General features: G+C 43.3%; 1 protein-coding gene across 1 annotated transcript; it reads right to left on the bottom strand.

Moving 5' to 3' along the window:
* Positions 1–3,328: 3,328 nt before the first annotated feature.
* rexo4 (REX4 homolog, 3'-5' exonuclease) lies at positions 3,329–13,275 on the bottom strand. Its single transcript, XM_017717986.2, has 9 exons — positions 13,079–13,275; positions 11,833–12,077; positions 10,236–10,579; positions 8,799–8,951; positions 7,201–7,394; positions 5,927–6,015; positions 5,756–5,830; positions 5,575–5,649; positions 3,329–3,993 (listed from the first exon to the last, which is right to left on the bottom strand). Exons 2-9 carry the CDS (start codon positions 12,058–12,060, stop codon positions 3,829–3,831), a joined length of 1,323 nt encoding a protein of 440 aa, XP_017573475.2. The 5' UTR covers positions 12,061–12,077; positions 13,079–13,275; the 3' UTR covers positions 3,329–3,828.
* Between the last annotated feature and the right edge of the window lie 1,034 nt (positions 13,276–14,309).

Genomic DNA, 14,309 nt, shown 5'->3' with positions numbered 1-14,309 from the left:
ACCGAATTATACAGAAATTTTGGAAAACTGGTGGAATTCCCCAGTAACTGTACATTTGAGAGTGAGGAAATCTGTCCTCTTTACTCTTGAATGCTGTGTGCAAATGTTCTAGAACATCGTTCTACTTGTAGAACGTCAATGTTAGTGTTGGGGAACACTAGACTGAGCGACATATATTTAGAACGTTCTGTTCATCTTATTCACTGGTCACCGGTTTTTACCTCTGCTTGTGCAAATAAGGTCTGATGAAAGATGAAAGTTCACTTGCCAAGATACAATATTTCCGCCAGATGGAGAAGAAAAATCACACCGATGTTTTTTTTTCTTTCCTCCTTTGTTTCTGACGAAAAGTTTAAATGTCCAAAATCTGACTTCATATCTCAAAAATGACTTATTTTCTCAAAATATTGACAATTCAGTTTTTAATTTCACCAACTCGTTATTTCAACATGGCATGGAAATCTCAGGAAAATTGGTCAAAATTTTGGGAAAATGGTACTTATTCAGAATACCAAGTCAATATTTTTTAAGACGGGGAAAAAAGCAGTTATTTTTAGAGATGCTAAGTCAAAAATTCGGGCCTACGTCCACCAGAAACAGTGGAGAAGATGGCCTGTAAACTGACCTGTTCAAACCCATTATTTGACCTACAGGTGGCCGCCTGTGAATAAGATGAAGGTACTTGTGGCCTGTTGCCGGAGTGTGCTGGGTCGCCTGCGTCAGGAGGGCTGGTGGTAATCTAGCTTTTTGCAGCCGATTCTGGGCCGTTCGTATGCACGTTTGGGACTTTAGCTTCTCCTAAAGCCATCTTTTAACAAGGTTCCTGACCTGAAGGGCTCTTTTTCTTCTGAACTGAGAATGACTCTTACCTCCGCTCTGCGCTCTGTAGTGTGATGTTTGTTTTCAGGTGTTAGCCGTTAAATCTCTGGAGAATTAACTTAGGAGCTACTATTGTTGGGTTACCTTTACACTGCAGACCATATATAATTAGGGGAAAGAATATCTCTGCAAGCTCTAAAAGACGTTCACGGCACAGCTGGCGTCTGAAGTAGTTTGGCTCAGAGGAGTCATTTTTGTGAGGCCAAAATGTGAACAAAGTGAATCGTCTTCTGGACGTTTCTTAACATTATTCAGGTACCGCTCATTAAACGAAATGAACTCAAAAACGAATGTAGAACATGAAGAAAAAGCCCCCAACCCAGGTTCACCTAATGATGGGTGAACTTCGGTCCCACGACACAGTAAAACCACAACTAAACCAGCAAGACTTCAGACTTGACCAGCAGATAAACCAGCTTCCTCGGTTTGGATCATTTCTTTCTGAAGCGTAGTCTCACTGACCTCTATAAACCACAGTTCATCTTCACCCCCAGTCTTATAATATAGTCCTGTACTGCACAGGTTCTTCGAGGGTTCTTCGGGGGAACGCCGTGGTTCTGTTTACAACCACGGTCAGGAGTTTTATATAAAACAACTTCATGCTTAAATGACTCTTTGCACAGCAAAATGGTTCTTCAGATTTAAGGAGAATGTGTTGTATGTAGTTCTATATAGAATGTTTTTGAAAAGGGTTCTTCTATTGTTACAAGCTTGACCACTTTTTTTGGAGATATGTAGAACCATACACCGCACATTCTCCATCAATCTGGAGAGCCTGTTCATGCTTAAATGTTTCTTTGCATGGTGAAAAGGTACTTCAGATGTATTGGAATAAAAGGAACACTGAAGAACCCTTGAAGAACCAGTTTCTAAAGAGGGTAGACACCTCACGCAGAGCCTGATAAGCACCTGGAGAGACCAAGTGGGTGGTTTGGAGCAGAGAAACCGCCCGAATGTTCTGCGTAGAAGGTCCCCAGATTGAGAAGAGTGGGTTCTTCCTGTCTGCCAACATGGCCATTTCAACTCAGGCCCTCATCAGGTGCTTCATGGGGTGGTGACTCTATCTTGTGGACTTGAGAGTGAAGACCACTGCCTGTTAACAGTCTGTGTGTCGCCAGTAACATTACTAACTGTGAATTTGTGATGATGCTGCATTGTATATACGTTGTGGACACGTGTGGGACACTAGCCTTCCACTGACAGTGAGGTTTTCTGTCTGTTCTGATGGTAGACAGCCTTGTTATTGCCCCCAACGTTCTACTGACTGCATGCTGCTAATTCCTACTGAGGCATTAACCAAGTTTGTGTTTGTTGACTACTGAACAAAAAGATTTAGCTTGTGTTTAGAGCTCCCTTCTTCACAACCTGTCCTATTTGGGCCCATAAATCACCACAAAGCTGAAAGAGCTGCGGATAAAAACCCAGTGGAGGTGGCTAACTGTGGACGGAAGCTAGCTTGCTAACAGCTAGCCTTCACTGTAAGCCAAGCTACCCAACTATTCCTTCAGTAAAGCGCTCAAAATGGCTAGAATTGGTAATAATCAGTGAAATAGAGCAGCAGCCAGCTGGCACAGCAGGTGAAAAGAGCTGAACGACCCCCACGTAGCTTCAAAACACTGTTAGCCGTGTTAGCGTTGTTAGCTGATGCTATTTTCCTGTTACCACAGTACAATATGCTACTCACAGGTTCACAGACGTGTAGGAAAAGGGAAAAAACTTGACACCAAAATGTGCAAGCATGACTTGAATTATCTCTTCTGATTGTACTTAAGTGTGTGTGTGCATGTGTGTGTAGAACCGTGTTGGGTTGATGAGAAGATGGTCCTCAAACTGGATCTTCTACATTGTCTGACCATTTTGGTGATTGTTTTTGTTCCTCTGCTTCATGCACTACAAAATAAATTCATCTGCCTTTTACAGCTGTTTTGCTGGGTGCTCATTTTTCTTCAAGGCTGCAATATAGCCCATTCAGAATGATGACCACACCAGGCTTAAACGCTGTCCGGACCGCTACCCGATTTATACCAAATGGTCCCCTACCGCACAGGTTCTTCAAGGGTTCTTCAGGGAAGGCCATGGTTCTGTTCAGAACCAGTCAGGACAACTTCATGCTTAAATGACTCTTGGCACAGCGAAATGGTTCTTCAGATTGATGATGTGTGTAGTTCTATATATAGAACGTTTTTGAAAAGGGTTCCTCTAGTGTTACAAGCTTGACCACTTTTTTTGGCGATATGTAGAACCATACACCGCACATTCTCCATCAATCTGGAGAGCCTGTTCATGCTTAAATGTTTCTTTGCATGGTGAAAAGGTACTTCAGATTTATTGGAATAAATAGAACCATTTCCTTTACTAAAGAACCCTAGAAGAACCAGTTTTTAGAGAGGGTAGACCCCTCATGCAGCTTATGAAAGGCCTGATATGAGTCACAACCAAGTCATTCAGGTGAGGATTTCACATTTCTTTTAATATTACATATTCAACATGAGGGAGACAATCCTCAGAGAAAGTTCAGTCTGACAAACTTTGTCCTGCGCGTGACATCTTCGCTATAAAAAGAGCCTGAACAGTGAGAAATGAGCTCTAACGTGCAAATTTACACACAACCCAACCACAGGAACACAGGAACACACACTGTGTGCTCCTACATCGCACAGTTGGCCATGTAATGGTGAGCAGATGACGGGCAGGTATGAGTGAAACTTCTGATCCTCAACCAACTTGATGTATACGAACAAGAGAAAGGCATTAGCGTCACATTCGGGCCCAGTTCTGGAACTCTGGCTGGGAAAGGCACTCATTACTGGGAACACGGTGGAGTCAGTCTTATCCTGTTAGTTGCTTAAACAACAAAATGTCATCCGTCCCACACTGAATAGGATTTACAGCTCCGTACTGTCGATTGGGTTTTGTTGGTCTCTGGTGTCCAAGCTGTTCTGAGGTCAGCTAAGACTGTGTTTCTTCACTCACTGTATGCTGTGTAGGAGCTGCTCTCAGGTCAGCTTTCGCCTTGCGAGGGCTCTTCTGGGCTTTTATTCCAGCCTTAAGCTCTGCCTCCCACCGCTTCTTTACCATTGTGTACAACCGCATAGTGGCCTGGGCATCCTGGACCTGCAACACATGCACATACTTGAATGGTTCTGTCATTTGCTGTGGTAAAATAAATAGCACACAACTAGATAGGTTTTATTCGTGGTTGCTTGGTATTCAAAATATGAATACTACTACATACATCCTAAAAGAAATCTACAACTAGTAATGCATTATCAGCTACCCACGTTACAGGTATTAGTAGTCTAGTCAAGTAGTCTAAGGAATTTTACACTAGTTCAGGGGTGCGACTGCTGAAAACAACATTCATTTTCCCACGTAGAGAAGACCACCTTAGACGTGTAGTTCCTAATGTGGGGTGACGCCGACCACAGAATGACGACCAACAGAGGTTTAATGCGCAAAGCATAGAATGCATTGGGAATCTGAAAGAGAGATTTTCTAACAAAGTATATTGCAAATACAGAAGGCCTGATGGACTGTCAGACCTCCCATTCAATGTCACTACGGTTTCTGGCAGAAAATAAAAGCTTAAAAAATGCAAATGCCTGTTCGCTTTTTATGTCTTTTTTTATTGCTACGCCACCATCTCTGAAACTGCTGCACTGTCCTGATCAAGCAAATACCTTGAGGTTGTCTAGTTTTAGTCGTTTTAGTGTTTGAACGATTTTGGTTAATGATCAATAAGGTACGTACCTCTGAAATCATTTGCAAATCGAGCGGACACCTCATTTAAAATATCTGAGAACTGATGCCGAGCAGACAGAAACAAACCAGTCATCAACCATTTCAGACGAACTGACTGCTTAGTAATAACTATGCAAAGAAGTTACTGGCATAATGTCAACGATTTCCAGAAGCTCAGTTTTGCCCCTCGACATGAAAATACAGGGCGATTCAAAAAGATTCACCCGATGTCGAAGTGACGTATTTTCACAATTGTGAGGCGCCGAGGAACCAATCACAATCCAACTGTAAGAGGGGGTCTTAGAGTTTCTGACTGGCTCCTTCAGTCTGAGAGGAGCTGAGACCCCTGAGCAGAACGTTCTGCGTTCTCCACGTCAATAAGAGTGAATCCGTCAGAACTGTGCAGCCTGATTTTCATCAGCAGTGAAGCTCCAGCAGCTCGGAGCGTTCGGCGCTGGGTCCACAGCACTGGACGATCTCTGAAATCCCACTGAAAGAGCCGTGAGAGCAGCGACGCCCGACACGCTCAGTCCAGTCTGGGATGAGTCTGACTGTGGTGTTGATGTCGTCCGTCCAGCTGGAGGAGGTTCAGACTGAGACCTTGTACAGTTACATAATAAACTATATTCTCATTTAAACCGTTTACAGCTCACTGCACTGATCTGTGATGATTTACAAGGGAAATCAATCATTTGGAAATCAGACAAATCTTTTTGAATCACTCTGCATTAATGGAGATTCAGTTGGCGTGTGGTCGAGGCCGAGCCCTTCAACACACAAAAATCTCTCACTTCAACTTTGTACCGTGGGAATTTCTCAGAAACTGAGTGTCCATTACTGACACATAAGACTTATATGCTTCACGAGGACAATTAAGAGCAGCCTCAGAAGAAAACGAGTCTCTTAGCACTTTGTGTGTGAACTATTGTCCAAAAGAACCCGAGGAATACGTACAGAGGAGTGTTCGCCCTGCTGCACGTTCACATTCAGGACCTTCTTACTCAGAACTCTCAGCGCAGGACGGGAACTCTTAGAGAACGGGAGAGAGAGAGAGAGAGAGTTTAGTAAGAGTTAAATAGTGGGGGGAAAAAAAGACTCATTATATTAAATATTCATTGATTAATTGATTTATTACCTTTGTGATCTTCTTAAACTCTTTGTACTTCTGTGTATCTCTGATCATCTTCTTTGGGTGATCCAACAGCAGAATCTGCACAAAAACAGACAGAAAGCCAAACTTGACAAAACCTCTGAATGAGTTGAAAGCATCCAAAGCAGGTGACTGAACTGAAGCAGTGTCCTGCACCTTTAAATCATTGTGAATGGCGTGTCCCACTAATATTCTCCCCTTCAGAATCTCAGCCACTTCCTTCTGGACCGTGCTGATGTCCTCTCCTGCAAAACACGCACAACAAAAACGCACATTAGTGTGTCAGGGCCGTCGGGGAAGGGCTAATGATTTCTGGGAACTAAACAAAATACATATCTGTACTTTCAGTCCATTCATTTTCAACAGAATGATGTTTAGACTTAAAATCTGGAAGTATCACAGCACCTGTCGTTTCATTGTTAAGTTCTAGACGGAAACAAAAGGGTTACATTCTTCTAACGAAGAGAGGAAAGTTGGCCGGGCAAAATTTTCCGTGGCACCGAGGTAGAAATATCTAAGCGAGCTCTCTGATTGGTTAGAGCTTCAGGAGCTGAAGAGAAGCCCCAACACATTAGAGTAACAGGACAATTGTGTGACAGAAGAATCAACCAATCACTATTGAATTACAAAGGGACCAATTTTGCGAGACAAAACTGAATATTTTTGGAGGTTCTAGACACATCACTGACTAAATATGAACAGTAGTCTAGTCTAATCAGCTGTTAGAAACTAAATCAGCAGCAACAGCCTAGCAGCCCCTCACTGGGGGTCACTGCGAACCTTCTCCTCTGCTGATTTTTAGTTTTTGACATAACGTGAAAATGCCTGTTGTCCTTTACATCGTGTGTAAATCTCATGATGGACGGACCAAAAGAAACGGCCAAAAATTGCGTGGAAAAACGTCCGGTTCCATTGACTTACACTAAAAGTAAAGGAGGTTTTTTCCCTTTCTTGTAAAATTATATACATGTGTAAAAAGTCGCTCATACTCCAAGTAAAGCGTCTTTTAGAAGCTTCAGAGGTCTGTGTTTAATCTAAGACGGCCAAAAAATGTTCATGGGAATCACGGTTAGCTTAGTGCTAACAAACTATTCAAAGCCAATAGGGATGCTAGATGTTAGCATTATCGCAGCAATGGGTTTTCTCACATTTCAGAGTTTTGACATTTCTGGGCCGAAGGCCGAGCTCTAATATTCATGCTTCGTATATGCACCAGTCCTGCAGTTGGCACCACGCTAACTGGTGGCTTATAGGCTTTTTATTAATCGTCGGCTACTTTCGCCCCGTAGCTCTAATTCAAAAGCTAAAGCGGCAAACTTTAGACACACTGATATTTCACCACACCATCACTTTAATATCAGGACTGCGACTGTAATACAAGAACGAACCCGTCGAGACATCATAAGGAAAGAAGGCGTGTCCTCTCTCACCGTTCTCGATGTCTGCAGGGCGGATGCCGCTGAAGGCTGTTCGGTAGTCGGTGACCTTCTCCGTGGGTTTGACGTACTTGTCGTAGATGCACTTCCCGAAACGGTTGACGATAGAGACGCGCGCCAGCATGCTGTCCTCTCCGCCGGGCCCCACGCCCACCATCTCGCAGTCCATAGCGACTATGTGCGTCACTCTACACATGGCAGTGACAGCCAGCGGGAAAGAGAAAAGGACAGGAACAGAGCGAGGATTTCAGCTTCGAGACGTACGGTCGGGTGGAAAAGTTCGGTCAAATTTACTGTGAAAATAAGTGAACACGACCTCTACAGAGAACTTCTGCACACCGTTTCTTTTCATTTAACACACGTTCAAAACACAATATTAAAAACGTGCCGTCACCTTTGCACACATTCAGGCCCCCCCCCCTCCGAATTTAACGTTGATTAGTTAAAAATCAGCAAATAAACAGTAAGCCTGCATTAAAATGTGCAGAAGTGTGTGTCTGTAGAGGTTGTACTCACTTCTTCTCACACAGAAGATCAACAGCTCAATGGAATTTGAGCTAAACACACAGCTGTACATCTACAGAAAAGTCAATGTAAAAAAGTACAATGTAAGAATGATAAACAACATTGTTTTTCACTCGTCGCTCGCCGAAAGGCTCGAGAAACTGCAGGAGAGGGGACGCACCCAACCCAGAACATTAGTATTTTTAAGCAGAATATTTCATTATTTGAATTTAATAAGAAGTTACTGTTGTGTGTTGAGTCTTGTGCCGAAGAAAGAAAAAGATTTTACCATTTTTTTTTCAATTAAACCAGAAAAACATTCAACTCCCATCTCTCGCTTTGCACTCAAGCAGGAATAACCAAGATAACTTTAACATGCAGGTGATTTCTGCTAGCGATGTTTTCATCATGCAGTGCAGGTTGAAAGGTTCGGAGGTGAATAACTACAGTTGCTGTATTTGTCTTAAGCTTTATGGTGAGCTCAACCACTTAAAACGAGCTGCATTCATACGCTTCCAATACCTAAACCGCCTGCGACTGTAAAACGTGTGTCTTTATAGGGCCGACTGCGTCCCGGCGTGATGAGGACCGCCCGGATTTAACACCGAGACCTGTAGCTGAATGTGTGAGAATGAACTGCGGTGTGTCTGCGGATTTCTTTGAGAAACTGAAAGTGAGCTTGCTGAAAAGAACGGAAGACAGAATAAAACAAAAGATAATAAATATCAATAAATACTGAAATTTCAAATTATATTGAGTTGTTGAGGCTTCTGTTTAATGTGCGACTTTACAGGAGAAGGAAAAAAACAAGTTTTACTTTTAATGCAAGTCAATGGAACCAGAATTTTTCCCCCAAGTCATTTTGGATTGTTTCTGTTGGTCCATTCCTGCTGAAATGTAAAGGCCAACAGGTGTTTTCAGATTATGTCAAAAACTAAAAACGCCTTTTTGTTCAATGACGGTGAAAAACGAAGAGCACCTAACGGCTGTTTTGACTGGGAACTAAATAAACGAAGGTGGTCTCTTGAGGCACCAGCGAGTGAAGCTCAATTCACACAGAAGCGCAGGGGGCAGTTTTAGGGGCATACCCGTCGTAAGAGCGCTCCTTCACTAGCTCTTGCTCCGTACTCTCCTCAATGCTCTTCGTCACACCGCTCCTCTTCCTCACGATGTCTGCAGCCTCCGAGCCCAGTGCAGCCTCGATGTCATCAGGGTCGACATCATCAAACCAGATATCTGGCCTTAAACAGACAGCAGAGAAGATATTACTTCGCAACAGGGGTGGGAGATAAATCTCAGATTTATATTGTGGTGTTTTCTGGACATTAACAAAATAATCATTATCATTTTTTGTAAAGCACTTAGATCTGCTACATGTCAGACTGGTTATTGTTATTAATGTGTGTATATATGTATGTATACACACACACACACTATATATATATATATGTATATATTCACACAAGATCTCACAAAAGTGAGTGCACCCCTCACATTTCCGCAAATATTTTATTCTATGTTTTGATGGGACGACACTATAGAAGTTAAACTTAAAGTAGAGCAGATTTACTGTCCTCTGAAAAGAACACACAGCCATTAATGTCTAAACAGCTGGCAACACAAGTGAGTCCACCTCCCAGTGAACGTGTCCAGATTGTGTGGTCGTCCCTCCCTGGCGTCATGTGACTCGTTAGAGTGTGAATGGGGAGCAGGGCTGTTAAATCTGGTGTTTTGGGTACAATCGGCTCATACTGGCCACTGGATATTCAACATGGCACCTCATGGCTAAGAGTCTCTGAGGATGCGAGAAACAGAATTGCTGCTCTCCACAAAGACGCCTAGGCTACAAGAAGATCGCCAACACCCTGAAACTTGGGTGTAGCCCGGTGGCCAAGGTCATACCGCGGTTTTCCAAGAATTCTTCAACGAAACAATAAAACCGAAGGCACTTCATTTTTTAGTGTATAAAGAACGTGGACAAGACTTAAGATCTGAAGCTCGTCCAGTAGGGGCGCAATTAGCAGCTAGCTTAGTGTTGGTCACTTAAAGAAACAGTCATGAACCCACACCAGCAGGATCGGACAGATGCACGTTTACACCAACAAACCGGAGGTGAGAAAGATACTCAGCTACTCAGCGTTTGAGATTAATTCCATTAACAAATTCCATTAACGCTTAAAAATGTGCTCCGGCTCCCGGGTGGCATAGCCGTCTAAGCGCTGGCCCCGTCATCATCAGGAGATCGCGAGTTCGATCCCTGGCGATGCTACAGCCGTCCGTACCCAATCTTCAATCCCCTGCTTGGCCAAGCACCCTACACTATACCAATAAGAGTCCTTGGGCAAGACTCCTAACACGGCCTTCGCCTCCCTGTGTATAATGATCACATTGTAAGTCGCTCTGGATAAGAGCGTCAGCCGAATGCTGTAAGTGTAAACTTCACATGACGTGAACATCAGCGTTCACTTAGCGCATCTCCCAACACTACTTTGGTTTTGACCATGACTACAATAACAGATACGCACTGTGTCGGTTGCTTTTCCGTCTCTTCGGCTTTCTTCTTTTTGTTTCTCCAGGTCTTATCTCCGTCTCCGCTGTCCCTCGCTTTCCTCTTCTCAGCTTTATGCTGTTTGGGGCCTGAAGGACCCTTCCCGTTCTGCTGGGCTCCAGCGTCCTCTGGACTCTTCGTCTTCACATCGTGGGCTGCTTTATTGGTGGTCTTCGGTGGTTTATGCCCAGATTTATTTACGTGTTTGTCCGTTTTTTGCGCTGCACTGTGAAAGTCTTTATTCACTGCTGACTGGGGCTTCGGTTCCTCCTTCTGCCGAGCGCTCTTTTCAGTCCCTGCAGTCGGTTTCGAGTTCAGCAGCTGAAACATGAACACAGCGTCACTCACACGAGACAAACGGTCATCTGAAAAGTGTCAGTCTAACACCCTGTGCATTCTACTGCACTATTCCTAACGTGGTAAAGCTATTTATCTGGGCTGCGAGCATGTAAGCCCTCAAAAAGCACATAAACAATATACTGAGACTTCAGTGGAAGTAAATGGTTGAGATGTAAACAGAGCCGTTCCGAGTGGTTTGGTGTGAAACGCCCTGTTCTGTTCACAGTGGTGGTGATAGGAACCAGACGTCCACCTCTAAATGCTCCTACATGAAATGGTTATGAATTCACTGCCTGGTTCATCTGAAATATTCATTAAAATATATATTTTAGGACATTCACGATGGAGGGATACGTGCAGAGTGTTGTGACGCAAAATAGCCCCCACAGAAAAAGCAGACCATAAAACAAAAGTTTCAAGTTTAATGCTTCAGACGTCTGGTTCCTATCACCACCATTGCAAACGATCCTAATTCAGTAAGTTTCTCTAGAACACAGCATTTCACACTAAACCACTCAGAATGACTTAATTAACAACAACAAATTAACAACCTTTTAACTGTGGAGAGATCCTGAAAAACAGGTGGTCCTGTAGTCCATCTGTTTCTCTGATACCCTGTTCTTCAGTGGGCAGGACCCCCATGGACCCTCACAGAGCAGGTACTGTTTGAGTGGTGGGTCATTCTCAGCACTGCAGTAACACTGACGTGGTGGTCGTGTGTTAGTGTGTGTTGTGCTGGTGTGAGTGGATCAGACACAGCAGTGCTGCTGGAGTTTTTAAACACCTCAGTGTCGCTGCTGGACTGAGAATAGTCCACCAACCCAAAATATCCAGCCAACAGCGTCCTGTGACCACTGATGAAGGACTAGAGGATGACCAACACAAACTGTGCAGCAGCAGATGAGCTGTCGTCTCTGACTTTACATCTACAAGGTGGACCGACAAGGTAGGAGTGTCTAATAGAGTGGACAGTGAGTGGACACAGTGTTTAAAAACTCCAGCAGCACTGCTGTGTCTGATCCACTCGCACCAGCACCACGTCAGTGTTACTGCAGTGCTGAGAATGATCCACCGCCCAAACAGTACCTGCTCTGTGAGGGTCCATGGGGGTCCTGACCACTGAAGAACTGGGTAACAGAGTATCAGAGAAACAGATGGACTACAGTTTGTAACTGTAGAACTACAGAGAGCAGCTCTACAGTAAGTATATATGATACAGCACGATAAGAACTTACACCAACAAAGTTTTTCCAGTTGGTTGAAAAGGCCTGAGCCTCTTTGGGTGGCAGGTGTGCGTTTTTCTTCTCTTTCTGTTTCTTCTCCACACATGGAAAGAAATGCATCCTTTTCTTTTCCCCACTTTTCTCCTCCTCTTTCCCTCCTTTAGCTTGAGCTCGGTGCTTCCATCCAGCATGTTTTGCCTTCCTCTTAGACATTTTTTTAGACCAGGCAGTGCCTTTCATTTCTCAACTCGACAAAACTGTCAGAGAAAAAACACAAAAGTTTGGTGTTTCAAACGATTTCCAGCCTCTTGTTCTTATTTTCCGCTACATTTTGAGAAATCTGTCGCTCCTTTTGGTTTCTGTGTGTATAAAAACGTCACATGTCAAAACGAAAGAAGCGCAAAGCCAGAGCACCAATCAGGGCCCAGCGGTCACTTTGTTTAGAGCTGGTTTTGACCTGTTGGTCATACCGACCCAGTGCAGCACGCGGTTCGACGTCAGCGCAGCAGCGTAAAACTTTGGGAGAGTCTGTTCAACATAAATGATGAACTAACCTAACTTTGTGTAAATAGAGCTCAATATAGAAATATGTCCACATATGCAGTCGAGACTGACGCGGCTTTTTTCTGAATTTCTACAAACACCATTTCATTTTATAGTAAATGAGTTTGGGCTGGTTTATGTTTATGAACAGACGCCTACAGATCAACATAGTAAAGGAGCTCATCTGTGATCCTGAGTTTAAAGCCAGTTTTTATTCAACTTAAACTTGGAACTAAGTTGTAAATAAATCTGAAACTGAAACTTTGCTTGTGTGTAAAAAGTGATTTCAGAGCCACTCGGTTCTCCCTGATGGAAACTGTTTACCTTCAGTGTTTTGTGCTTCTGATCATTTTAATAGACGTCAGCGTCACTAATTAATGACGTTCTATTAAAAGACTGGTTTACCAAGAGAGACGCTGGAGGACTTTCACCTGAAATGAGTTCATGAAGCCAGTCTGGTTATAAAAATGATAACAGGACATCAGAGCCAGAATTACTCTTTTAGTACTTTTACTTTATACTTAAGTACATTTGAAGGGAAATACTTTAGTACTTTTACTCCAGTGGAGGTCTAAAGGGAGGAACTTCTACTTTTACTGGAGTGATATTTTACCTTGGGTGTCTCTACTTTAACTTTAACTGCTGGTGAATGTAAATGCTGCACCATTTAAGGTGGAACGGGAATATTCGAACAAGAACGAGGCTTTAGACTCACCTGTGAGACGTTCCTCCCTTTTTCACGGAAAGGAGTGAAGAGGAAGACCGCTGCAGATGTACAGGAATGTGCTAATTGAGAGAAATAGTAAAATAAAGGTGTTTATTTCTCGTTTTCATGGTTATTACTGACCGCTCCAGGCGCATCCAGCTGCCATGCGTGTCTGTGTGGTGTGTAACTCCTAAAAGAGTCCGGAAAATGAAAAAGGCGCCTGACTGCGAAGCGTTCCGCCCAGAGGACTCTGGAAGAGACGGACGTCGTGCTGTAGAAATTATGTCGTTTTTTTGTTTTAAAAACAAACTAAATATATTATTAAAGGCATTAACGTCGTATTAGAACCCTGACTCTGTCTTACGGTAAAACGCGACCGAGTGCGGTTCTTAATAATCGCCGCAGGCTTCCTTTGCCCTTTAAAGGGCTTTTCCGAGCAGCACCACTAGATGTCGCTAAAAGCGCAATTATTATTTTATATAATACAACTGTCCATAAACACCGATCAGACCTATCATCAATATTCTGACCACCTCCTCGTTTCTACGCTCACTGTCCATTTTATCAGCTCCACTTACTGTAGAGCTGCACTCTGTAGTTCTACAGTTACAGACTGTAGTCCATCTGTTTCTCTGATACTCTGTTACCCTGTTCTTCAGTGGTCAGGACCCCCATGGACCCTCACAGAGCAGGTACTATTTGGGTGGAGGATCATTCTCAGCACTGCAGTAACACTGACATGGTGGTGGTGTGTTGGTGTGTGTTGTGCTGGTGCGAGTGGATCAGACACAGCAGCGCTCCTGGAGTTTTTTAAAACACTGTGTCCACTCACTGTCCACTCTATTAGACACTCCTACCTTGTCGGTCCACCTTGTAGATGTAAAGTCTGAGACGACAGCTCATCTGCTGCTGCACAGTTTGTGTTGGTCATCCTCTAGTCCTTCATCAGTGCTCACAGGACGCTGTCGATTGGATATTTTTGGTTGGTGGACTATTCTCATAAAAATCATCCATCACCCACTCAGATATAAAAATATTAAAATATAAAACTTTTTTTAGATAGAATTTATTTGATTCGAATAAGTTCACAGACAGAAAGACCCTTTTACAACAAACATTTCATGACATCTGATCACACATGATCATAACACATCTTAAAAAGGAGTTTAATAAAATAAAATAAAAATAGAAATAAAATATCAAAATAAAGTTAAATAAACTCTCAATAGAAGTCCTTGCC

This window comes from Pygocentrus nattereri, chromosome 16, assembly GCF_015220715.1.
Source record: "Pygocentrus nattereri isolate fPygNat1 chromosome 16, fPygNat1.pri, whole genome shotgun sequence".
Lineage (NCBI taxonomy): Eukaryota > Metazoa > Chordata > Actinopteri > Characiformes > Serrasalmidae > Pygocentrus > Pygocentrus nattereri.
The sequence above is the reverse complement of the archived record's forward strand: the minus strand, read 5'-3'. Positions and strand labels throughout refer to the sequence as shown.